This window comes from Myotis nattereri (genome assembly GCF_964212035.1).
Source record: "Myotis nattereri genome assembly, chromosome: 2".
NCBI classification, from domain to species: Eukaryota; Metazoa; Chordata; class Mammalia; order Chiroptera; family Vespertilionidae; genus Myotis; species Myotis nattereri.
Genome location: NC_138076.1, coordinates 15,637,334 through 15,663,062, shown reverse-complemented (window position 1 = coordinate 15,663,062; position 25,729 = coordinate 15,637,334). Strand labels below are relative to the sequence as shown.

At 48.8% G+C, this 25,729-nt stretch overlaps 1 protein-coding gene across 1 annotated transcript in view; it reads left to right on the top strand.

The window, feature by feature from the left end:
- Positions 1–23,484, top strand: part of PRAG1 (PEAK1 related, kinase-activating pseudokinase 1) — a 48,077-nt gene extending 24,593 nt beyond the window's left edge. Inside the window, exons 4-5 of the mRNA XM_081085132.1 lie at positions 14,579–15,321; positions 21,919–23,484. Coding sequence (XP_080941258.1) covers positions 14,579–15,321; positions 21,919–23,073 — 1,898 coding nt within the window. The 3' untranslated portion in view covers positions 23,074–23,484. The remainder of the gene's footprint in view (positions 1–14,578; positions 15,322–21,918) is intronic.
- The last annotated feature ends 2,245 nt before the right edge of the window (positions 23,485–25,729 follow it).

Sequence of the window (25,729 nt, the reverse complement as noted above, 5' to 3'; positions counted from 1 at the left end):
TTCTCCATGAAGTAGACTCTACCAAGGAGTAGTTGACTTTAATTCCCTAGTGAATGTATGGCAAGGTGCCTCCTCCCATGCTGCACTCTCCAATTCTACACAGTGTATCGCCTGGCAACAAGGTGGGAGGAGGCAGAGTGGAAAGCACGTTGAAAGATTCCTCATTCCTTGGGTAGTGAGCCACCTCTGTGCAGGTCTGCTCTCCATTTCTGTCCTTGGGATTAGTTCTCGGGGTTGGGTACATGCCAGCCAGCCACAGTTTCCTCTTTCTTGGCAGCCCTCTGCGTTCCTCTCGCTCTTTCTCTCTCCCTCCCTCTGCCTGGTGCCCTCTTGTGTGCGTGCATGCACTCACACGTGTTCCCATGCACACACTTGGACACAGCAGGTATTTACATAAATGTCTATTGAATTAAAAGTATGCAGGCTTCATTAGGCCACCATCCATTCCACTTTCTGGATAAAGCTCTAAGACCTAATATGTGGGTATGTCCTGATTAGGTATGTTCCTGAAAAGGAACTCTTGTTTTTCTGTCGCTGTGATGGGCAGTATTAAAACCTCTCACCCTTTTCAACACTTTGTGTGTGTGTCCTCTCCTGCGTTTCTCCTGGACTTGGTTGTAGCATGTTAGGTTTCGACATGTGCCTACATGACTCCCCTCGCACTCCTGTGGAAGTATTACTTCTCAGTAGGCGTTGTCAGAGTAGAGAGTCCCTTTGAAAAGTTACTGTCACCAACATTTTTCTATCTAAAAGACGAGTACCACTAAGGCAAACACATATGTTATAAGTCAGTCTGTGGTGTGTTCTGATGGGAAACTTCTGATAGCTCTAACTTAAAAACAGGAAATATCTCAGCCTTGATTTGAGTGGGATGTGACCAAAGAGGATTTTCTTTTTCTGCAGATTTTCCTGGGCTTCTATCTTTTTCCTTTTCCCATCCCATTGTGCAAACATTCCACAAGGCAGATTATTCCACAGAGGGCTGGGTCGGGCCCTTGAACCATGAGTCCCTGTGCTGGCCAGCCCTGCCCCGCTTTCTTAGGATGTGACCAATTCTATGGTGGGGCCCTCATCGGCCACCTGCCAGCTGGTGGTGACGAGAGCTGGACTTAATGGCTTCAGCTCTTTGCTTCTCAGAACCAACAAATCATGTGTTTGCTCTCAGAGCTCCTAAGGTCTGTGTAGGAAGATAAGGTTAAAACACGTGACACTGCCCTAGCCGGTTTAGCTCAGTAGATAGAGCATTGGCCTTCAGACTGAAGGGTTGTGGGTTTGATTCTGGTCAAGGGTACGCATCTCAGTTGCAGGCTCAATCCACTGTTGGGGCGCATGCAGGAGGCAACCAGTCGATGTGTCTCTCTCACATCGGTGTTTCTCTCTCTCTCTCTCTCTCCCCCTCCCTTCCACTCTCTCTAAAAATCAATGGAAAAATATCCTTGGGTGATGATTAACAAACAAAACAGCAACACATGACACATAGATTGAATAAGCTAGGAAATTGGGCTGCCCAGAACATGAGTGCTTGTAAAGGCTTCTGGAAGGAGAAGTCAATGAGAGCTGATGGAGGGTTCGGAGAAGACTTTTTGAGAAGATGGGACTTGAGCTCATGTCTGAAGTGTGGCAAGAATTGAGGAGGAACGGGCTTTGCAGGCTAAGGAGACACTAAAGAGGAACAAAGGCTCAGGGGAGAGGGTGAGACCAGCCTGCCATACTTCCGTGGAACAGGTGGGGGAAAGGGATGTGAGGTTGGTGGGAAGCAGAGGCTGATTGTCCAAGGCTCTAGAAACCTATTTGTGGAGGTAGGAAGAAGGGAGCCTCTGGGGGTCGATGAGTATAAAGATGACACCTAACCTGGACGTTTTTGAATTAAAATGATTACATTTTTGTGATTATTCCACTATCATGATCCAGTTATTCAATGTAAATGCATTTCAGCATTTGGATTCCCAGACCCACAAGAAAGTATCCTTAGAGCAAACTATTTCTTACTACTGCTCCTGTGTATGGCTCTGTCGCCAGAACCATGCTTTGAAACTAGCAAGAGACCAAAGGGGCACTGTGTCATTCATTCTCATTCATTCTCTCTCTCTCTCTCTCTCTCTCTCTCTCTCTCTCTCTCTCTCTCTCTCTCTTTCTCTCTTTCTTTCTGTCTCTCCTTCTAACATCCCTTACACATCAATCCAGAGAATATATAGAACCACTGGTCATGAAATGCGAGAAACCCTTCATTCAGCTTCTCATCACTAACCAAGGCCGCTTGCTTTATGGCTGTTATTGAATAGTTACCTTTCAGTCCCATGAGTCTTTACTCACTTTTATTGCATATCCAAAATATCACCCTTCGTGCCTCCTGTTACTATTTGTCACCTGGTGCTGAAGCTGAGAGAGTGGCTGAGAATAGGAGAGGCAGAATTAGTTCAAGCGGAAGATCCTTGAACCCAGAGCGTAGCGTCTAGCTCTAATATGATATTTTGACATAATATACAGTTAGACGCTATACTTATTCTGACAGTAGGAATTCACTAATGAAAGCGATGCATTGGCTTCACACCCACAGTCCAGGCTGGCCAGAGTGAGGTCAGCACGAAGCCATTCAGGCCTTATCTTAGTAGCAGCTTGTGTAAACTCCTTGGGAGCGCGTCAGGACTCAAGGTTAAAAGTTAGATTTCTCCTATTCAGGCTTTGTGACCAAAAAAACAAGTTTTAAACTTTATACGAAATGCAAATAATTATAATCAATAACTTGGTCCCATTTTTTAAACAAGTCTGTCTAAATATGTTTACAGATATTTTTGTATCAATATTAACTTTATGTCTTTCCACTTGTATCGCATTTCATGCTCCTCAAAACACATCTGTTATCCCATTTGTCCATGTAGGCAGTTCCGTTGAACAGTGAGTCAACTCAGTAGAAGGAAGAATCCCTTTAAGCAGTTGTTTAAGCTGGTGTGGGAGGGGCAGAGGGCGCGTGTCAGGACAGATCTGTGAATGCTGCCCGGGAAGCTCATTGGCAGTGAGAGCTGGGTGGGTGAGGAGAAGGGATCGGCTAAGTGAAATGGTCTTCAGAAAACGCCTGTGCTTCAAATGGTTCCTTTTATTTATTTTTTTAATATATTTTTATCGATTTCAGAGAGGAAGGGAGAAGGAGGGAGGGAGGAAGGAAGGGAGAGAGAGAGAGAGAGAGAGAGAGAGAGAGAGAGAGAGAGAGAGAGAGAGAGAAAGAAACAGAAACATGATGAGAGAGAAACATGATGAGAGAGAATCATTGATTGGCTGCCTCCTGCATGCTCCCCCCCTGGGGATTGAGCCCACAACCTGGGCATGTGCCTTTGACCGGAATCAAACCTGGGACCCTTCAGTCTGCAGGCTGATGCTCTACCCATTGAGTCAAACCAGCTAGAGCCAAATGGTTACTTTTATTTTTATTTATTTATTTATTTATTTATTTATTTATTTATTTATTTATTTTAAATTAAATCTTTATTGTTCAGATTATTACAGTTGTTCCTCTTTTTTCCCCCCATAGCTCCCCTCCACCCAGTTCCCACCCCTCCCTCCAGCTTCACCCCCTCCCCCCCCACTGTCCTCATCCATAGGTGCACGATTTTTGTCCAGTCTCTTCCTGCATTCCCCACACCCCTTTCCCCCACAAGAATAGTCAGTCCACTCCCTTTCTATGCCCCTGATTCTATTATAATCACCAGTTTATTCTGTTCATCAGATTATTTATTCACTTGATTTTTAGATTCACTTGTTGATAGATGTGTATTTGTTGTTCATAATTTGTATCTTTACCTTTTTCTTCTTCTTCCTCTTCTTAAAGGATACCTTTCAGCATTTCATATAATCCTGGTTTGGTGGTGATGAACTCCTTTAGCTTTTCCTTATCTGTGAAGCTCTTTATTTGACCTTCAATTCTGAATGATAGCTTTGCTGGATAAAGTAATCTTGGTTGTAGGTTCTTGGCATTCATCACTTTGAATATTTCTTGCCACTCCATTCTGGCCTGCAAAGTTTCTGTTGAGAAATCAGCTGACAGTATGGGTACTACCTTGTAGGTAACTGACTGTCTTTCTCTTGCTGCTTTTAGGATTCTTTCTTTGTCTTTTGCTCTTGGCATTTTAATTATGATGTGTCTTGGTGTGGTCCTCTTTGGATTCCTTTTGTTTGGGGTTCTCTGTGCTTCCTGGATTTGTAAGTCTATTTCTTTCACCAGGTAGGGGAAGTTTTCTGTCATTATTTCTTCAAATAGGTTTTCAATATCTTGCTCTCTCTCTTCTTCTGGCACCCCTATAATTCGGATGTTGGTACACTTGAAGCTGTCCCAGAGGCTCCTTACACTATCTTCGTATTTTTGGATTCTTTTTTCATTTTGCTTTTCCGGTTGGGTGTTTTTGCTTCTTCGTATTTCAAATCTTTGACTTGATTCTTACGATCCTCTAGTCTGTTGTTGGAACTCTGCATAATATCCTTTATTTCAGTCCGTGTATGCTTAATTTCTAGTTGGTCCTTTTTCATATCCTCGAGGGTCTCACTAGATTTCTTGAGGATCTCACTACATTTATCGGTGGTCTCACCAGTCTTTCCGAGGGTCTTACTAAATTTATCGGCGGTTTCTAGAAAGTTCTTAAAAAACCTTAGAAGTGTTTTGAACTCTATATCCAGTAGTTTGCTTTCCTACATTTCTGTCATTTGTGACCTGTTTCTTTGTCTCCGCATGTTTTATGTTTCCCTGTGTTGGTAGAGTGGCTTTGTGAGCTAGGTGTGCTATAGGGCCCAGTGGCTCAGCCTCCCCAATTACCTGAGGTGGACACTCTTGGTGCACCCCTTTGTGGGCTTTGTGCACAGTCTCGTAGTTAAGCCTTGATTGTTGTAGGTATCACTGGGAGGAATTGACCTCCAGGCCAATTGGCTGTGAGAGTCAGCTGTGTCTACGGCGGGAGAACTTCTGTCCTGAAGACACCCTTATGAGGCAAGACTTGCTTCAGTGGGGCTTTGATGCTCACTGAGTCTGCCCCCTGAGTGTGTCCGTTATGGATCTGAGGAGTTGTAATTGGATGGTCCCACTCTGACCACTGGGTACACTGGCTCTTGGATCTAAGGAGGTGCTAATTTAGCCTCTGCCTGAGGCTACCCAGCAGGAGCTATGAGGAGATCTGCAGATTCCCCTTCCTTGTTTGGGGTTTGGAGGTACCCAAATGAGGCCCAGCTGTAAAGCAATGCAAGCTGCTGTGGGTCCTTGGGCCTTCTCTTGCAAGTTCTGGGTCTGTCTGCCCAGCTGCATTTTGTTAGGTAATTTTCAGATTGCAAAGGGACAGGGCATTCATATGCAAAAGCTGCTGCCGTGGGGTGGGGTGGGGTCTCAGGGAATCAACAGGGCAGAGCAAGCAGCTATGGCTGATCCTCAGTCCTGCCCTAAGTGGCCCCGCGTCTCAGTGTCCCGGTTATTGCTGCAAGCACCTCTGAGAGAAAGCCGCCCTCAAGTTCCGAGTTCTGCCCGCTGCCAGACAGTCCAGTTTCTCCCCATATGAGTCTAGGTCCCCAGAGACTCACCTGGAACTGGAGGTCAGAGCAGTCGGGGGCTTGTGACTCCCTCCCGATTCAAAAAGACAGCCACGTCCTCAATTGCAAGCCCTTGCCGCGTGCACCTCCATACCTTGCACTTTACTTCCGCACCTCCTCTGAGTCAGTGTGCTTTTCTCTTTCCTTCTAGTTGTAGAATTTCCACTCAGCCAGCCTTCCTGTGGTTCTGGATGATGTCCGTTTTGTCTTTTAGTTGTATTTTTGAATTTGTTGTGGGAGGCAGCAATTTCCGGTGTTTACCTATGCCGCCATCTTGTTTTTCTCCCAAATGGTTACTTTTAAATATGCAAACCTTATGTGGTGCTAAGATGATTTCCTTTCTGGTTTAGGATAACAAAATTCAGTTAGGCAGTTTAACAAGCATCTATGGATGTCAGGTTCCCATAGTCCTGGAGATTAGAGAGTGCTTCATTGAACTGAAACTGTAGGCACGAACACTAGATAAGAGGTCTAATTATACAGTGAACACAGTTAGTTATAAATCGCATGAAGGTTTGTACCAGGGCAGTGTCAGTATTCGTATTTTGATAGCTAGCAGACCAAAGATACAGAAAGTTAATTAAATATCTTGACAGTAGTCAGCTTGTTGTTCTCAATAATAATGCCAGGTAGGTTTTTAAAATATATATATTAATTTAATCATTAATTTGATAGATATTTCTTGAATGTAAACTGTGTACTGGGTGTAATTCCAGATGTTGAAGATATAGCAGTGACAACCCCCCCCCAACCCCCCCCCCCCCTGCAAAAAAAAAAAAATGTCCAGCCCTTCTTTCATGGAGCTCACATTCCAGTGGGGAGAGGTGGACAGTGAGGAAGATAAAGGAGTGAAGTAGCCAGTGTGTCACATGGCAGTAGGTGCTACAGGGGAAATCAAGCCAGGACAGTGGCGGGGAGAGTGGGAGGACCTGTCAGGGGGAGAGGCAGCAAGTCCACAAAGATCAGACATCAGTCAGAGTAAGTGGCAGCCTGACCTTCACTGAGCCTTTGCTTCCCACTCAGGCTACTATCTGGGAAGAAATAGTATTTTTTTAAATATATTTTTATTGATTTCAGAGGTCGAAGGGAGAAGGAGAGGTAGAAACAGCAAGGATGAGAGAGAATCATTGATCAGCTGGCTCCTGCATGCCCCCTACTGGGGATCGAGCCCGCAACCTAGGCATGTGCACTGACTGGGAATCCAACCGGTGACCTCTTGGTTCCTGGGTTGGCACTTAACAGCTGGCCAGACAGAAATAATATTTTTTTAAAGGCAACCTTGACAATGGGGGGAAAAGGAGACATATGTAGTACTTCAAACAATAAAGAATTTAAATTTTTAAAAAGTATATATTCATTTTTTAAAAAATAAATAAATAAAGGTGGTCTTGAAAAGGGCTTCTAAAACTCTCTAGCTACTAATAGTGTGTTTTCAGACCATTAACCAGACTTGTTAAAGCACTGGCTCCTGAATTGCTGGGTTCTGTGCTGGGAGATCAGTCACCGAAGGATGAAGAAGATATCCCAAAGGAAATAATATTCGTGTTTAAGATTGTGGCCAGAGCTTCATCTTTGTTTAAACCAGTGGTTCTCAACCTTCCTAATGCCCCAACCCTTTAATACAGTTTCTCATGTTGTGGTGACCCCCAATTTCATTGTTACAGATTGAACATAATTAAAGCATAGTGATTAATCACAAAAACAATATGTAATTATATATATGTTTTCCGACGGTCTTAGGCGACCCCTGTGAAAGGGTTGTTCAACCCCCAAAGGGGTCGCGACCCACAGGTTGAGAACCGCTGGTTTAAACTATTTCCATTCAAACTGCATTTTAAATATATATAATTACTTCAATAAAGTCAGTACAGGTCTATAGTAAAAAGTAAAACAATGGGGAAAGGTATGAAATGAAAAGTCACAGTGTCCAGACACCCCCATCGCAGCTCCCACCCCCACCTTGAACATACTTTTCTTTATCATCTCAGAAATTTTTACCCATGTTTTAAATATTATAAACTTTATTTCTATGCATTTTTTTATTTCTATGCATTTTTGTTCTTAATATATCCTGGTGTCTTTTAAATCACAGCCTCTAGATCTACCTCGCTTTTTTTAATGCTGCCTAGTGTTTCCTTGTATGAATCAGTTAAATAAACCCTTCCCTTATCAATGCGTGTTTAGTTTATTTTCATTACAAGTCTACAGTGAGATCCTGTGATATACAGTGAAATAATTTCATGGACGTATGTATAAGATAAATTCTTACAAGTAGGAATTGATGTGTCAAAATATATATGCGTTTTAAGTAGATGTTACCACATTATCCTTTAAAAATGTAGATTTGCACTTTCAGCAGCAGTGTGGAAAAGGGCTCTGAGCTAGCTTTTAATTTTACTGTTAATTTGGAAGAAAACGCTTAGTGGTTGTGTTCTAACAGGGATGGAAAGATCGTGGCTCCCGAGGCGCATGGGCTGTAGGCATGGCATGTTTTCCCCGAGCCCTTTTTCCAAACCGAGACAGGGTGTCTCTTTTGCATGTAAATTGCATTCATGTCTTGATTATTGTTTCTTGGGATGACTAAGTGGTCCGGAGAGGCTCCTCACAAATGCCACATTTTCCACCCAGTTGTAAAATGCTAATATCATGCTTCCATTTTCAGACCACGTCTACCTTCTTGAAAAAGCAAGGATTCCTTTTTAAAGGGATGCTTTGTTGCCTTTTTTTTTTTAATGTTCAGAGTGGAGACTATTCAGACTGTGGGACCAAACAAGAGGTTGCACAATTTTCCTCTGGAGGAAAAAATTACATGTGAGGCTAGAACATTCCCTGGCCCCATCGCCTTGCATCTTCTGGGGGTGGGGGGAAGGGGTTTGGCAGAATCCTGCAAGACTGCTGCTTCCTGTGTGAAACTGGCAAGGTGCCTACACAGATGGCTGTGGTTTTCTCACCTTGAACCTGAGGGGCTTGAAGGAGCTGCAGGGCACAGCGAGATCTTCTCCATCTGCTTTGTTCCCTGTGCCTTCCCTTGAATAGACGCTCAGCAAACGCTGACTGATGAATGGATAAATCTATGCAGCCATTTCCAGCTAGACAATGTATGATCCTCATTTAAAAAAAAAAAAAAAGCGATAGTGCAAGTTTTTGAGCAAAAGAAACTTCCGTTTGCTTTACCTTCCTGGAAGTTGGAGGATTGTCAGCCACAAGAGCTCGGGTTTGGAGCTTGGGGACTCTTCGCTGGGACTCTGTCCTTTGCCTCCACACTTGCTCTGGCCCAGCTGCTGCAAGAAGGAAGCCCAACCGTGTTCATTCATACGGCTTGAAACTGGACTGACCACTTCCTCCTTAAGCTCAGCTCTCATTTTGTCTGCAGAGAACAATGAAAGTGCCTATTAAAAGCCAGCAAGAGAAGGACCCTGCAATAAGGAAAACCTCACAGCCCTACTGGGTTTGAACTTTTGGCCTGCATTTCTGCAAAGGGGTTAAGCTGCTTTTCCTGACCATTGAAATCCTGATGTCTCTTCTCTCTAACTATAATGGCACGAACTGGTGTACCTCCCCCTAAATTCCTTTAAGATCCCACCCAGTGCACCATGGGCGATGGGTAGTTTCCCACAGGAAACACTCTCTCTTCCCTAAAGATGCGGGGGTGTTCTCTATAGTCGGCCCCTGGCTTTACATGCAGAATTGGAAAATGGGAGGAAAACTTAGAAGCTGGGATTTGGAGCTCTCTGGCCCAATTAGCATGCAAAGTCATTAAAAAACCTACCCTGATGTAACTATGATGTAGGCAGACTTCTCAGAAAAGTATTTTCCATTTTCACCCCTTTTTTACCCTGATTGTAAGCCAGAATTTGGAAGTGGAGTGATCTAATGCCAGCATAAAACCAGGACATGGAGACATACCTCATTCTACTGTGCTTCACTTTATTGGGCTTTGCAGATGATCCACTCTTTTTTTTTTTTTTAACTTTAATTTTTACAAAGGGAAGGCCAGACCTCCCCCTCCCCCCACCAGCAAAAAGATCATGACTCGCTCTATTGCAAGTCTCGCTTTATTGCGGTGGTCTGGAACCAAACCCCAGTCTTTCGAGGTGTGCCTCTATTCGAATCCGTCTCATGTGCCGTTGGAGCTGAGTCCTAGGAATAGGGGCTGTTGGCCCAAGGTTTTCAGGATGATTTTAGGCACAATTTTCTGAACCAGTGGTTTGCCTGTGAATTCTGAAACTATTTTAGGTGTGGGGGCATGTGTGTTCCCTCTTCTTCTTGGCTCTTCTAAACACAGAGTGTGGCAGCTGCTGCAAATAGTAAGGCTCTAGCTGCTGGGTTTAGGAGGAGGCTCCCCACATAAGACTCAAGAAAATGACAGAGTCTGGGTGGGTCTTTAGGGATGGCCCGATCCCATGGGAGACAGCTACCGCGTGACTCGCGGTGGAGAAGCCAGTTTCATTGAGAAGGGCCATCTGCCGGCATCTATTTCAGGATCGCCCTAAGATCATCAATCGCTGAGGCGCCCCGTGGCCCTGGGGTGCCCAGGGGCTATCAGAGGGAATTGTGGTCTTCTCACCTGCTCCGGTTCCACATCTGGAGAGCAGCCTCAAGGACCCGTGCGTTCCGAAGGGTGCCTCAGGTCGGAAGGTGGTGTGCCTGCTACCGAAGTAGGCAGTACTTTTTTCCCCGCCTACGGAAAGCACAAGATGCCTATGTAATGCCCGCTATACGGGCAAAGTGCACACTGCAGGTGGGCCATGAGCCCACACACCTGAGAGGTCTTTGTAGGTACAGTTGTTGCCATCAGCTGGGAAGTGGCTGGTTGGGGAGTGTCCTTCTGCAGCGCCATCCTCTTGATTATTTTGCACTTTATTCAGGGATTGTTGGGTGATGAACACTAGCATCTAAGAAGTACAGAAAAACGAACCAGCCCACACGCTGGTCCTTGAAGCCACACCTCCTCCTATTACCCAGCACTCCTTGCCTAAGTGGTCACGGGATACGAGTCTGATCCTTGCCTCAGTGGTTATGGGATACAAGTCTGATCCTTGCCTAAGTGGTCATGGGATATGAGTCTGATCCTTGCCTAAGTGGTCATGGGATATGAGTCTGATCCTTGCCTAAGTGGTCATGGGATATGAGTCTGATCGAAGCTGCTGCCTAGCTCAGGCCCCACAGTCCCCAGGAAAGCCAGAGAGCATCCTTGCCTTCCCACTGCCTGGCACACGAGTTAGTTTTCGTGCTGAAGCAGAGCCTCTTGATTCTCGGTGGCAGTCTGTGGAAGAAGAGTGTGCAGATATGGTTTTCAAAGATTCCTGCTGTCCTTACAGACTGGAGAGTTCATCATCGGCAACTGTGGGAAGAGATAGGGAGGGGAAAGTTGAGCAGCATAGCCATCTGCGTCGAGGTATTTTATTTCAGGGGCAGCTTTGAGACAAAGTGCATGTTAGGAGAGGTCGAGATGGAGGGAGTGGCTGAAATTATAGACTATTGGCGCTGGAAGGGGCCTTCGCGGCGGTTCCATCCAGTCCATTTTTAAGTGAGGAAACTCGGTGGTGGGGAGGTCGACAGCTGGTTATGGCTCATCCCGCAGAGCAGCGTGGAGGCAGGAAGGGGGGTGTGGAGGCATCAAGGAGATCCTTACAAGGAAGGCAGCCAGGAAAAGCCAGTAGGATTAGGCCATAGAGTAAGCACAGTATTGACAGAGGGGACTAGGGACTGATTGGGCAGAACCTCCCCAGTCGCTGGACTGGACCAGGAGTCCTGACCAGAGGCAGGCTGCCCGTGTTGCTGGAGGCGCTCATTGAAGCATGTACTGGGGATTCTCATCACACTCTGCTTTCTCTCCTCATCCCCCATCTTCTCTGTGTGTGTTTTTTAAATATATTTTTATTGATTTCAGAAAGAAAGGGAGAGAGAGAAATAGAAACGTCAATGATGAGAGAATCATTGATCGGCTGCCTCCTGCACGCTCCTACTGGGGATTAAGCCCGCATCCCAGGCATGTGCCCTGACCGGGAATCAAACCATGACTTCCTGATTGGTTCATAGGTCAACCACTGAGCCACACCAGCCAGGCTCTTCTGCATTTTCATAATCAATTAATTGAGGATTCAGCAGGCTTCTGCTGTCCAGAATGCAGAAAGGCTGGGAATGGACATGGCTCTGCTCAGCCCCTTCTTGCTCATCACCTGGGGGCTTGGTGGCTGAGGCTCAGGGCCCTGTGAGAGCCCCACACTAAGGAGTCTTGCTCCTCCCTTTTGTAGCCTAGGAGTTAGTAAGCGGTCCTCCCGCTCTCAGCCTGTGCTGCTTGAGGAAGGAGGGAGGAAGTGACTCACCACCCAGCCTTCATCTGTCCCCACCGCTGACCCAGCCCTTGGAGGAGAAAAGTTTCTTCACAGGGAGCATAGGGTGGGGACCTATGACGCCAGGGTTCGAGCTGCGGAGACCAGCGCGATAGGCTCTCCCTCCTCTCTGATAGGCTCCTGTGTGCCCCATTCAGACTGTCGAGGGGAGAGTGTACACAGGTGTGTGAAGCAGGCTGGTCCCACTGCGCCGCTGTTGCTTGATTTATAATTAACCTAGGCCTGTTGGAAGGGACAGAAGTCACTCATTCAGCCTGGGCCCCGCCTGTCACAGCCAGCGGGTGAGGTGGGTAGGGACACTGTCTACGATCCTGTACTCCTCCTGGGCCCGGTGCCAGATGGTGGGCGTGGGCCCTGCCGGCCTCGCTCAGCTGCACAGGCTTCTCTTGCATGGGCCTGTTGGTTCCCAGCTCCTGTGTTCAACACGCTGTGTGCACCAGCTTTGTGCTCCTGTGAGCTTTGCACTCTGGGCTGTACTGGGCAGGAGGCCCCTGCTGTCACGCCCTGTGGGGGGGTGTCTGGGTGGCAGTGAGGCTGGGGCATGGGTGTCAGCACCCACGTTGTCCAGGGCAAGGTGAGCTCTGAGGACGCAGTCATTCGCCTTTCTCCTGAGAGGGTCCCTCCTCCCTGTGGAGCATCCTAAGTCACAGACCCAGTGTTAATCTGAAGGGCTTGGTGCCAGTGCTTGTCCTTGGGGGCCACCCTGTCCCCATTTGGGTTGGAGAAAGCAGAGAAGGACTCAGTGTGGGCATAGAGGCTAATAGAGCCCAGCCGGTGTGCCTCAGCGGTTGAGCATCGAACCCAAGAACCAAGAGGTCACTGGTTCGATTCCCAGTCAGGGCACATGCCTGGGTTGCGGGCTTGATCCCCAGTAGGTGCATGTGGGAGGCAGCCGATCAATGATGATGTTTCTCATGGATGCTTCTATCTCTCTATCCCTCTCCTTTCCTCTCTCTGTAAAAATCAATAAAAACATTTTTTTTTTTAAAGAAGGCTATTAGGAAGGTCGTGTGCGCCCGAGGGAGGTGATAAAACACTGATAGTTCACCTCCTCTGGGGCCTTTCACATGGGCTTTAGGCCCGTGTGTTTGCTGTGCCTCCTCCTCTAGCCGTGCTGCGAAGGCGGGAGTGGTCCAGGCACACTCGGTGACGTGGCCCAGTGACTAAATGAGGGGTGCACGGCATAAGCACCCGTTCCCTTCCATCGAAGACCCCTATTTCTTTCGCATTTTAACCTTCAGGATTACAGGGTGCATTTTCCCATCTATGAACACAGTTAATGTTGTTTTTAACCCTCCTAAAAGCTCTTATTAAAGTAATGGGTACATCTTGCAGTCCGTTCTTAGAATGACACAGATGAGGATTATTTCAATTCGCCCTTTTCCCGTTTCCGATGTCCATAGATTTTTTTCTACGTGTTTTACCACCTGGCTTCCTGTTTCACTGTAAAACCTCCACGTTGTCCATCGGCACAGAGAGTAAAGTGCATTCCGCCCTGTCTGGGCCAGCCCTTCATCTCATCTCCAGGAACGATGCTGAACGTTGCCATGCTCTGTGGAGACCTGTGGTCATGTGGGACCTTCCCCCAACCCCGGGCAACACTCTGGGACTGTGGGCTCAGGACACACTTGCTTTCCCTTGAGATCTGTTTGCTGTTGTTTTTACTAAAGTCACTTTCCTGTGCCTTCTAAAATGTCTGTGGGCCGGGCCTGCCCCAAAGCCACCACAGTGTTTGTCAAAACTCCTAGAACAACACGCTAAAAGAGAGGAATTTTACGGTAGGTAAATTGTAGCCTCTATAAACCTTACTTTTTAACAAAATCCAGCCAAACTACACTCGTTCAGGTTTGTGACTGCTGTTGCAGTATTGTCTGCAAAGTATCGGAAGCAACCTCAGTGACATTCAAGAGGGGACTGGATAAATGGATTATGATACTTGCAAATGATGATATATGATCGATCGTTGTGAAATGGAGCTAGATAGATCTGTACACCTGCTGTGAAGTATCTTTAAGATGTTGCATCAAGTGAAGAAGAGCAATATTACAGACAGCGGGCAGATTTGCTTTTTCGTGTATATGTTTGCACGGTGTTTGTTGGTTTGTTTGGCATATCTCAAGAAGGATGAGTGAGAAATTGCTGCAATGGTTTCCTCTGAGGGCCTGGGTGCTGAAGGCTGGGGAGAAGGAAGACTTCGTTGGCTATATACACCGTTTGTTTTTTTGTTATCCTGGCTCAAGGGTATTTTTCCATTTATTGTTAGAGAGTGGGCGGGAGTGGAGAGGGTGGGGGAGAGAAGCATCAATGTGAGAGAGTCGATCGGTTGCTGCTTGAATTCGCCCTGACTGGGGCCAGGGATTGAATCTACAACCCAAGTACATGCCCTTGACCAGGAATCGAACCCATTACCCTTCAGTGTGCAGGCCGATGCTCTGTCCAATTAGCCACACCAGCCAGGGCTGTACACTGTTTTTGCATTTAAATTGTTTTCATTGTGCAGATATCGTCACTTCGAGAGGTAAATAAAAATAAAATGAATTGCTTTGAGATAGCTAGCTTGCCAGCTAGACAGACAGACAGGTAGGTAGTAGGTAGATGCAAGCCCAGGGGTTCTGGGATGAATGGCATTGACCTCCAGCCTATTTGTTTCTCGATTTCAGGCCCATCATCTGAGCCGCCTCACTCGCCCACCAACAGTGGGAAGAAGCTCTTTGCTCCTGTTCCATTCCCTTCGGGCTCCACCGAGGACGTGTCCCGCAGCAGCCCCCTGCAGCCCCCGCCCCTCCCCCAGAAGAAGTTAGTGAGCCGGGCGGCCTCTTCACCCGATGGCTTCCTCTGGACCCAGGGCTCCCCCAAGCCGAGAGCAGCAAGTCCCAAGCTGAACCTCAGCCACTCAGAGATCAACGTCCGCGCGCATGAGGAGTCCCACTTCGGCCACGGGAACCGCCACCATCACGCCTTCTCTTCGGAGCCTCTGGAGAAAACTTTCAAAGGCAATGGCCACTGGGTCCCAGCACCGGGGCTGGCAGGTGGCAGAAGCGGCAGCGGGAGCCCCAGCCTCCAGTGCAAGGGGGTGCCCTCGGCCTCATCCTCCCAGCTGAGCGTGGCCAGCCAGGCCTCCACTAGCAGCAACCAGCTCCAGCTCCACAGTCTGCTGAGTAGCATCAGCAGCAAGGAGGGCACCCACGCCAAGCTGGTGGGGCTCTACGCCCAGTCCCTCATCCGCCTCGGGGCCAAGTGTGAGGACCTGTTCATGGGCCGCCAGAAGAAGGAGCTGCACTTCAATGAGAACAACTGGTCGCTCTTCAAGCTGACCTGCAACAAGCCCTGCTGTGACTCGGGGGATGCCATCTACTACTGTGCCACCTGCTCCGAGGACCCCGGCAGCACCTACGCTGTGAAAGTAGGTACCACCCTCCTAATCTGCAGCACAGCCAGCTGGTCCTGGCTTTGGCGGGATTGTGGCTGGAGCAAGTCTTCCTGCCTCTCCAGGCTTCGGGAGGAGGGTTGAGTCCGAAGGTCCCTTTTGACACTTAATGTTTAGTGATCTCACTCTCTGCCTGGCGAAGGGCATGGTGCAGAGATTTGCACTATGAATAGATGATTCATTCTATGCTTCCAGGCATGAACTTAGGTGATCTCGTCGGATTAAGATAGCAGTTGCCTTTTAATGCAACAGAGAGTTCCTTCATTTTTTCAGTGGGTTTTTACTGAGTGCCTACAATGGGCCAACTATTTTGTCAAGGTCTGAGTATACCAGAGGTGGACATAAGGTTCCTATGGATCTTATAATCTAGCACAGAAGATGGACAGTTAGGGTATTGTCCTTCAGATAGAGCCAGGAGACTTCAACCTAGAACAATAAGGGTAAGAACATTGACTGAGCATTCACTACATAACTAGACTCTTTTCTGGCTGCATTAACTACATGACCTTGAATCCTCACAGGGTGGGAAGGTTTCACAGATGATGACTCTGAAGCTTAAAATGATTAAGTAATTTGCCCATAGTCAGCTGGTGGCTGAGATGAATGCTTTGTCTTATCTATGTTACCATCATGTCAGTTAAGACAAATGAAGTTCGGAGAAGCTAAGTGATTAGTCCAAGGGAACACAGCTCTTTAATCTTTGCCACTGGATCAGGGCTGTTGCTGCCACACCCCACTGCTCTCTCAGGGCGCAGTTCCAAGCCAGCTGGTTGAGCGTCTGCACACATCTGGCCATTTGGATCTTGGCCACTGACTCGAGTCTAGTGTGACTTCTTTCTTCATCTCCTTTTAGTGGCCTTGACTGTCTGGTGGGTCTATGGCCCGTCTGTAAATGTAGGCTTTTGGTTGGGAATGAGGAGGGGAACCCTGAGCTCTCTTTTGCCATCATCTGTCCCAAGATATTAGAAAAAAATGTAAATAGTGAACGAATGTGAAATAGCCTTGATGGGGCAGCTTCCTACTTATGAGTGAAATTTTTTTTAAAAGATTACAATTATTAGCCAAGGAAAATAGCAATGAATTTTACGTTGAGATTTTTCTTTTAAGAAATTAGTAACACCACCCTAAATTATAGATTGGGAACTGCTGATTTCTATGTCCAAGGAACTGTATATAATTACCTGCTGCCTTCCTATGAAAAAACGAGGGAGGGGTGGCTACTAGGAAGACCCAGTTATTGTACAGAAATCAAGGCCCTGGAAGACTAGGGGCTGTGGCCAGATGGCGGGCACTAAACGGAAGAAAGCGCAAAGGTCAGGAATGGGAGCCCGTGGACTCCTGAACTTCATTGCCTCTTTACATCTAACCCCAGCCGCTCCTCCCTTGGTAAGGTCCCTTCCCCGCCACGCCCCCAACCACGATTAAAAGAAGAAGAAAAAACAATGCCGGCATTTCCCCTCCTATTGGGATGGTGCTGCCTCCAGTAAAGGAAGAAGTGAGTGGACCCTCCGGTGAACTGAATGAGATTAGCCCCTGACCACCTTCAGCCCAGAGCCAGGGGTCTGTATCCACCCAATGAAGGGAACGTAGATTTGAGATCCCTGAATGCCAAGGTGGTGGAGGCGCCTTTAGGAAGTTCATTTTCACTAGCCCCAGTGAACCTGAGGAAGGGAGCTGTGAATCCTCCCTCTGCGTCCGCCTTTCTGGTTCAAGTGCACCCGTCATTCTCCTCATCTCCTGGGCTGGACCTGGGCGCTCTTTCACTGTCAGGTGACAGCTGACCTCTCCATCGCGAGAGGGAAAGAGTGGAAGAGGCCTCATCCCTCTTGCCCCTGGGGTTAAAGCGATGTGACCCTACTGCTAAGAACCAAGGGACCCCCTGGCACAAGATCTGCCGGGGTTTGGGGTTTTATACATGTAAGTGACTGTGACGTGCAGCTTGCATTCTAGAACCTCCTGTCATAATGTAGACTCGGCTACGTTCTCTGACGGCCAGTGCAGAAAATCCAGCTTCCCCAGAGGATGTTAAAGGGATTGCTTCTCATTTTGGTAGGAAAGTAAACGGTGAGGGAACGGGAAGATCGGCCTTGGTCTTCGAAGAAAGAGGGGCCCGCGTGTCCCCCATCTGATTTTGCCAGACACTTGGCAGTGCAAGGATTACCTCTGTACCGTGGAGAAGGAGCTTTGGAAAAGAGCCTGAAATGTTCAGAGACGGGGAACAACAATATCCGTTTGCACATGTGCCCGGCCTGGTGCTGGGGACGGCGGGCAGGGCGTGGAGCATCATTTCCCACGTGCAGCTGTTCCACCTCATTAGCTGCGTGGTCTAGACGGGAGTACAGTCGTCTGGCCTTCACAAGCGGGGGAGCGGGTCCCCCTTCCGGAGCCTGTCTGTCGCCGAGCTCATTTCATCTGCGCCTGGTGAGCAGGAGCCTCGGTTGGGAGCCTCGTGAACAAAGGCCGGCTCGCACCTGCTCCCACTAATGCTGGGCCGGGGTTCTTGCAGCAGCAAGGAGAGGAAGGCAGAGAGGAAGGCTGCTCCGTAGCCCTGCTCATGCATATAGGGCAGGCAAAAATCATAAACTGCGTGTGAGGCTTCAAAGCCCAGTTCATTCCTCAGCCACCTAGAGCTTCAGTTGTGTAATTAGGGACCTGGGTTGAGCCAGCTGGGCCTTTATTTCTTATTGAACAGACGTGACTTAGCCCAGATTCTCAACCGTGAATGAGGCCCAGGCTGCAAAGTTTAAAGTGAGACTGGGCTCAACAAAACGTTTGAAATGTGAGCTGAATCAAAGGTTTGTGTGAATGTCTTGGGCCCAAAAACCCAAGGGCGGACCCCTGAAAATGAAATGAGGGGGTGGGGCAGATGGGGATGGGAAGAAAGCCGCCTGCCCCCCTTCCTGTCCCCTGTCCCTCTACCCAGCTTTCTGTGCAGCCAGGTGACCCGCTCACTGATTTTTGAACCACATCCAGCCCAGTTGCCATTGACGCTGTCCTTCATTTACATCTCTGTGCAAACTGTCAGCCGCTCCACTGGGAGTGTTCCCGGAGCCCAGGCCTTTGAGACCCTGGAGAAAGGGGATCCTTGGAAACGTTTCCCATGCCCCGGGCAGCTGCGCCCTCCGGTTGGCACAATAACCTACACACCAGCTCTGGGGTGTGCACTGAGCATGGTTGCAGCCAAACCTGCCAGAGCAATCACCATAGCAACCTTTCCCAGCGACTGCTCACCTGGGCTGGGCACAGTGCTAAAAGCCACACCCATGTTGTGTCATTGAATGCTCCCAGTGGCCTGTGAGGAAGGAGCTGTTACTGCCCTATACACAGAGGAGAAGGCAGACTTTTGAGATAAATACAGTCAGTCCTCACTGTATGGATTCCATGTTGTGAGTTCACTGCTAAAACTTATTTGTAGCTCAAATCCTATGGCGTTTTTGTGGTCATTTCTGGACATGCACGGAGTGGGGAGGATTTGAATCACCCAGTCTGCAAATTCCCAGCAGAGGTGGCACAAGGGGGCGCTCCACCTAGTTTCAGCTCTCACTGTCAACAGTGTCCCTTCCGTGGTCTAGTTACTGCCTCTTTCTTCACATTTTTGGGCTTGTTGGTGGTGATGTTGCTGTTTAAATGGCCGGGCTGAGCGCGGAGGTCCTGTCTAGCGCTCCTAAGTGCTGTGGTGTGCCCTCGGGAGAGTATTGGACCAGCTTCATTCAGGCAGGAGGCAAAGTGCCGTTGGCCGTGAGTGCACTGTTAATGAATCAACAGTATCTGTTAATGAGGTATCTTTAAACAGAAACCCACATAAAACAAGGTTATATATTGGCCAGCTAATGAAAATGTTGTAACCCGAGGCTTGCTAGAACTTCCCTTTGCATTTCCTTTGGGAGCAGTGGTTCAGTATTCGTTAATTCAGTGTGTGTGTGTGTGTGGCTACTACTTAGAACAGAACTGGTGCAAGAACCAGACGCGCTGGTGACTTGTCAGTGTTTGCAGAGTTTATATTTAAACCAAGGTCTCTTGCACTCTCAAGCCTGTACTTTGACCTCTCAAATTCTTGTCGGTTGTATAATCTTGAGCAAATTGAACCTCTTGGACCCTCGGTTTCCTCTTCTGTAATACCATCTACCTCATTTGGTGGTTTGAGATTTAATGAGACTTAATATGTAGAGGGCTGAGTAGACACAGTGCCTCGCACACGCAGGAGTTAGGTAGGTGGCCATGTGGTTGAGATACCCTCACTGGAGGGAGTGAGCCAGATATCAGCAGTGCGTTTCCAACATCTTCATAGATAGCGCTGCAGGCCGGCCCATGCACAGTGGTTGGTATTTACAGACAAGGCTATTTATGAGGACCACTCCCCTAAATTTTCTTTAGGTTAATAGTGTTCCAGAAGCCAGCTATTTATTTATTTATTTATTTATTTATTTGTAATATCTTTTTTTTTTTTTTATTTCAGAGAGGAAGGAAGAGGGAGAGAGAGAAACATCCATGATATGAGAGAATCATTGACCGGCTGTCTCCTGCATGCCCCACACTGGAGATCAAACCCGTAACTGGGACCTGTGCCCTGACAGGGAATCCAACAGTGTGACCTTCTGGTTCATAGGTCGACGCTCAACCACTGAGCCACACCAGCTGGACAGAAGCCGGCCATTTAAAAGCTAAAGATAGTTGAATAAGAAAGAGCCTGCAACAATGCCCTTTAGACAAGCTATTCCAAAATCATGTTTGCTGGTATAATGGAACCAATGTCTGGGATAAATGCACTTCCCTTCTATTTCTATTCCACTTCTATAGCAGATAAATTATTAGATTAATGTGTTACCTCCCCCGCCTCCCAATTAGGTTGATAAAAGTTTCCTAAGAGGCTGAACTCTTTTATCCCAGGTTTCATGCTGAGAGGTTTCTATAGCTGCAGCATAAATAAATCTCTGGGGAAAGTGCTTGCTGTGGAACTTCTAGAAACAGCACCTGTGAGCATGATGGCGCATTGAGACCATTGTAGTCACCTGAGTGGGGCCGCGCAGCCGCCCGAAGGGTTATTCTGGGATTGTCCTCGGGACGATGTTTCCTGGGTGGATGCGAGAAGCCTTTCTTCTGGGGATTACACACTGATCCTTACCTTCTATAAAGCGGGGCTGAGGCTGTGCACTAGCCTTTGGGAGAGGAGATCACAGACCATCTTCAGTCCCTTTCAGTGTAATTACAGGGCACTGGAGGCCCAGGGTGTCTGGCTCAAGGCGCTCCAGTTGTGCGGTGACCCGATGAGGATTAGTGCGGCTAACGGTCCCGGGTGGCCGGCATTGTCATTAGTACAAAAAGATGTGGAAGAGACGGTTGTGGGGATTCCCCAGAGGAGCTTGAGATCACCTGTTTGTTTATTCCTACTTTCCACTCAGAGGGTGCCTTTGGCCCTTTGGGTTCCCCGGCCCTGGAGAGCTTTCTGTTTTCCTTCAGCCACTCTGACTCACATAGCAGTTTCATTGAAGTCAGCCCTGCAGGTCATGCCAGCTAGTAGGCAGTGCATGTGTACCTGGATCTAGAAACTAGGCAGCCTCAGAGAATGTGGCCAAGGCCCAGAAGCTTAGGGCCTGCATCTGCCCCTGAGCTTCCCAAAAGGAGGCACCCCTGTGGTCAGTCAGGTCTCCTGTCAGGTAGCTGCCCATTCAGGTGGTAGGGGTGGGCAGCAGGGCTGACTGCCTGTCGGCTCTGAACTAGCTTCCTGAGAATGTGTCCACCATGGGCCAAGGGAAGTCTTCCTACCAATACCAGGGGGCTACACTGTATGTTGTTGCTCAGGGACCCCACTCTTTCTGGGTTGTGTGATCATTTTACTTTTAATTTTTTAAGAAATTGCCAAACCGTGTTTTGAAGTGACTACACCGTTTTTTTACAAACCACCAGCAATACAGCAGTGTTCCCATTTCTCCACATCGTCATAGACACTTGCTATTGTCTGTCATTTTTCTTACAGCCATTCCAGCGGGCGTCAGCCAGTATCTCACTGTGGGTTTGATTTGCATTTCCCTAATGACTCATGATGTTGAACATCTTTTCATGTGCCTATGGTCATTTACATATTTCTTTGGTGAAAATGCCTGTTAATATCTTTGCCCTACTTTTTCATTGGGAAGTTTATCTTATAACCGAGTGGTAAGAGTTTTTTTGTAGAACTCATTTATCAGATATGTGTCTTGCACATAGTTTCTCCCAGTCTGTTGCTTGCCTTTCTTTTTTCTTAAAGGTATATTTTAAAGCATAAAAGTTTTGAATTTTGATGGGGCCAAACTCATCAGTTCTTTCTTTTAGGAACCATACATGCTTTTGGTGCGCCACCAGATGTCTTTGCTCAACCCAAGGTCTCAAAGATTCTCGCCTAAGTTTTCTTCTAACATGTGTGTGTTTGGGCCCTTACACCTGAGTCTCTGTGACCAGTTTGAGTTCATTCGTGTGCGTGGCGTGAAGTAAGATTCAGCTCACCTTTTCACGGAGGGGATTTCCAAATGTCCCAACACCGTTTGTGGCACAGATGATGGCCCCCCCTCTTGACCTCACCTCTCCTTTTCCCCGCAGATCTGCAAAACCTCGGAGCCCAAAGTGGCCGCCTACTGCAGCCCGGCTGTGCCCCTGCACTTCAACATCCAGCAGGACTGTGGCCACTTCGTGGCCTCGGTGCCCTCCAGCATGCTCGCCTCTCCGGACGCACCCAAGGACCCCGCGCCCACCCCGCCCGCCCCGCCCCCGGCCCAGGAGCAGGACTGCGTGGTGGTCATCACCCGCGAGGTGCCCCACCAGACGGCCTCCGACTTCGTGCGGGATTCGGTGGGCCGCCACCGGTCCGAGCCCGAGGCCTACGAGCGGCGCGTGTGCTTCCTGCTGCTGCAGCTCTGCAACGGGCTGGAGCACCTGAAAGAGCACCGGGTCATCCACCGCGACCTGTGCCTGGAGAACCTGCTGCTGGTGCACTGCGCCCCCCAGGCCTCCCCCGGCCCCCCTGCCGCCTCGGCCTCCGCCAGCGCCCCTCCCTCCGCCGCGTGCACTGCCCCTGGCCCCTCCACCGCCCTCCCCGCCGGTGTCACCCCCAGCCCCCCAACGGCCCCCACCTGTGAGGGGGTGCCCAGTGAGAAACACCTGCCCCGGCTCATTATCAGCAACTTCCTGAAGGCCAAGCAGAAGCCGGGCGGCACCGCCAACCTGCAGCAGAAAAAGAGCCAGGCCCGGCTGGCCCCCGAGATCGTGTCCGCCTCCCAGTACAGCAAGTTCGATGAGTTCCAGACAGGCATCCTCATCTACGAGCTGCTGCACCAGCCCAACCCGTTCGAGGTGCGGGCCCAGCTGTGGGAGCAGGACTACCGGCGGGAGGACCTGCCGCCCCTGCCCACCCTGTCCCTCTACTCGCCCGGCCTGCAGCAGCTCGCCCACCTGCTGCTGGAGGCCGACCCCATCAAGCGCATCCGCATCGGGGAGGCCAAGCGGGTGCTGCAGTGCCTGCTGTGGGGGCCGCGGCGGGAGCTGGTGGAGCAGCGGGGCACCTCGGAGGAGGCGCTGAGCAGCGCGCTGCACAACTGGATCGACATGAAGCGCGCCCTGATGATGCTGAAGTTCGCCGAGAAGGCCGTGGACCGCCGGCGCGGGGTGGAGCTGGAGGACTGGCTCTGCTGCCAGTATCTGGCATCCGCGGAGCCCAGCGCCCTCTTACAGTCCCTCAAGCTCCTGCAGCTTCTGTGAGCGCAGCCCCGGCCTGCACTTGCGCTGCCCTTTCTGTGTCTGCCCCCTTCGATAGTTCCAGCCCCTTCCTGGTGTCCGTCCTGACCCCCGTGCCCTGCCTGCCTCAGAAAACGTCGTGTCTCCCTGGGAAATGGTACAGTGACTGTCCTACTTGGATGTAATGTGTATATAAAGTGTATAAATGTAAAAGGCTGAGGGTGTCGTTGCCGCCTGGGGCCGCCTCTGCTCCCCGGGGGCGCCGGGTTTCTCCGCTGTGATGCACACTGTAGCTCAGTGCAGGTCCTGGGGACAGTACGGTGCTGCCAGCAGAACGAAGCCTGGACTCTGGCTCGCTGCCCCATCGTGGGAGCTCTTCACCTTCCCGTCCAATTGTTATTTAAAAAAAAATTGTATTAAAAATTTTTTGATTGACTCACGAGCAAAGCTCTTTTATCCCCAAATGTCCAAGTGCATTACTGTCTTTGGTGGGTAGAACTGAATACAAGACCCTGAAGCAGTGGATGGGCCCCCTGGAGTGGGCCTGGTCTTACCTTTCTCATGATAGAGCAGCAGGCCTCCCCCGGGCTTGGCGGGGCCAATCTTCCCCGCTTCTCCCCGCTGGCCATCTCAGAGGAATCTAGATGAGGCTGGTGTGGTCCTACAGATTGGGGATTCCATCTCACTGCCCCAAACCATTTCCACTTGGCTAACGCTGGTTACCATTTGTATTGGTGAGAGGCCTGGCTGAAAATAGAATCCACTCCAGATAGTTCCAATGTAAGAACCTTAGAAAGGTGTGGGCAAGGTTAAGGGAAGAGACAATGATGAGGCAAAGGCTGGCATGGGAGAACCACCTAGTCACTCTGTGGCCACCTGTCATCTCCAGGCCAAGACCAACGGGACAGCAGACAGCCAGGGGGCTTGGGTGATGCCCTGGGCAGGATCACCTCCCCGCACAGGGAAAGGGGATGAATGGTTGGGGTGACAGTGGGCACACGGCTCACTGTTCTTACTGAACTAGATCATGGAAAGGCAGCAACGGAACTCAGGCTCTCACTCCCAGATCAGCGTTCTGCTGTTCTAAGCTCCTTCTGGTTCCCAGTTTTAAAAACTCATGCGCTTAACCCTATTGGCATCTACTATCTGCTATAGTCAGTGTGTTACCATGCCTTTAATGCACAGAACTAGGGAGCACCAGGACTTTCCTCTTCAAAGTGACACGAGGTCAACCATTACTCATTTGAAGGAAAACAGCCCCAAGGCCCACGTATTCTTATCGAAAGGATAATCTTCCAATTTCCCAACTGATTTCTAAAACCGTGTTAATAATTATGGACAACTTGAAACAAAGGCAAAGATTTTAATGGATGTCCTAGAAATCTGGGGGTGTGGCTAGCAAGCAGGGTGCGGAAATCTGCCAGATCCCCGTCTGCATGGTAATGTCAGTGCTTTTGCAAGCTCCGCCTTCCTGCCTGGGACTGTAGGGAAACATCCACATTTCCTTGCATCTGGGTGAAGACGGCACCTGTGGTCACATTTCTTTTTCTTTTCTTTTTTTAAATATATTTTATTGAATTTTTACAGAGAGGAAGGGAGAGGGATAGAGAGCTAGAAACATCGATCAGCTGCCTCCTCCACACCCCCTACTGGGGATGTGCCCGCAACCAAGGTACATACATGCCCTTGACCGGAATCGAACCTGGGACCCTTCAGTCTGCAGGCCAAGGCTCTATCCACTGAGCCAAACCAGTCAGGGCAGTCACATTTCTTGTTTCAATTGTTACTTGAGCTTTCAGGAAAGAACTGGCTGAAACCTGCTTCCAACTATGTTTTTGTACAAGAGAAAAGAGTCTTTGAACAATGGAATTGTAATTCTCCACAGGACCGAAGTTTCAGAGGGCATTGTTTTGTCAGTTGTTAGTTCCTGAGAATTTCCCAAGCAAACCCTCCACTTTGGATTTGCTGCCGGCTCTCTTGTCCTTTCTCACTTGGGGGAAATACACAATGGCGAGGGAGGAGACAAATATTCCACCCGGGGAGTGCGGTGCCATTTGGAAACACATGTCTCAAAGGCACAGTTTAAATCTCTGAATTAATTGCACTTTTTTATATGCCACCCACTTCATGGGGAACTGGAGGAGAGATTGTAAAAAAGTTTTTAAGAACCAAAATGAACCAAAAAGTAAAAATGCGGGGGTGGGGAGGGGGGAGAAACTAAGCAATAAATTCTGATTGAAAAGAGTGCTAGCCATCAAACAAAACGTCCTTCTGAGCTTTCCACCAAGAAAGGAAAAGTAGAGGACAGCGGATGGCACAATTCTGTGTGTTATTTTAGGAAACAGTTCCGTTTGTCAGGAGGAAGAAACCCATTCCCAGCGCTTGGTTCTGAAGTCGATTTGTCAAGGACTTCCATGTTTACAGACATTTTTCTAGATGGGGCAATTTCTTATACCCATCACCGGTGAAAGCCAACTGGGCCAGTTCCATCAAGGAGGTTCTCTAGGGTAGAAACCATTCATCTCCATGGGTTGGCTTTTCCCATCAATGGTAAGCCATGTGGGTCATGTGGCTACAAATACTAGGTTTGGCAGACAGCTCCAGTCACACTAAATTCAGGGGCGCAATATAACTTCTTTTGTAACTTCAAAATACACCTGGGATGCATGGCTTCATCTCA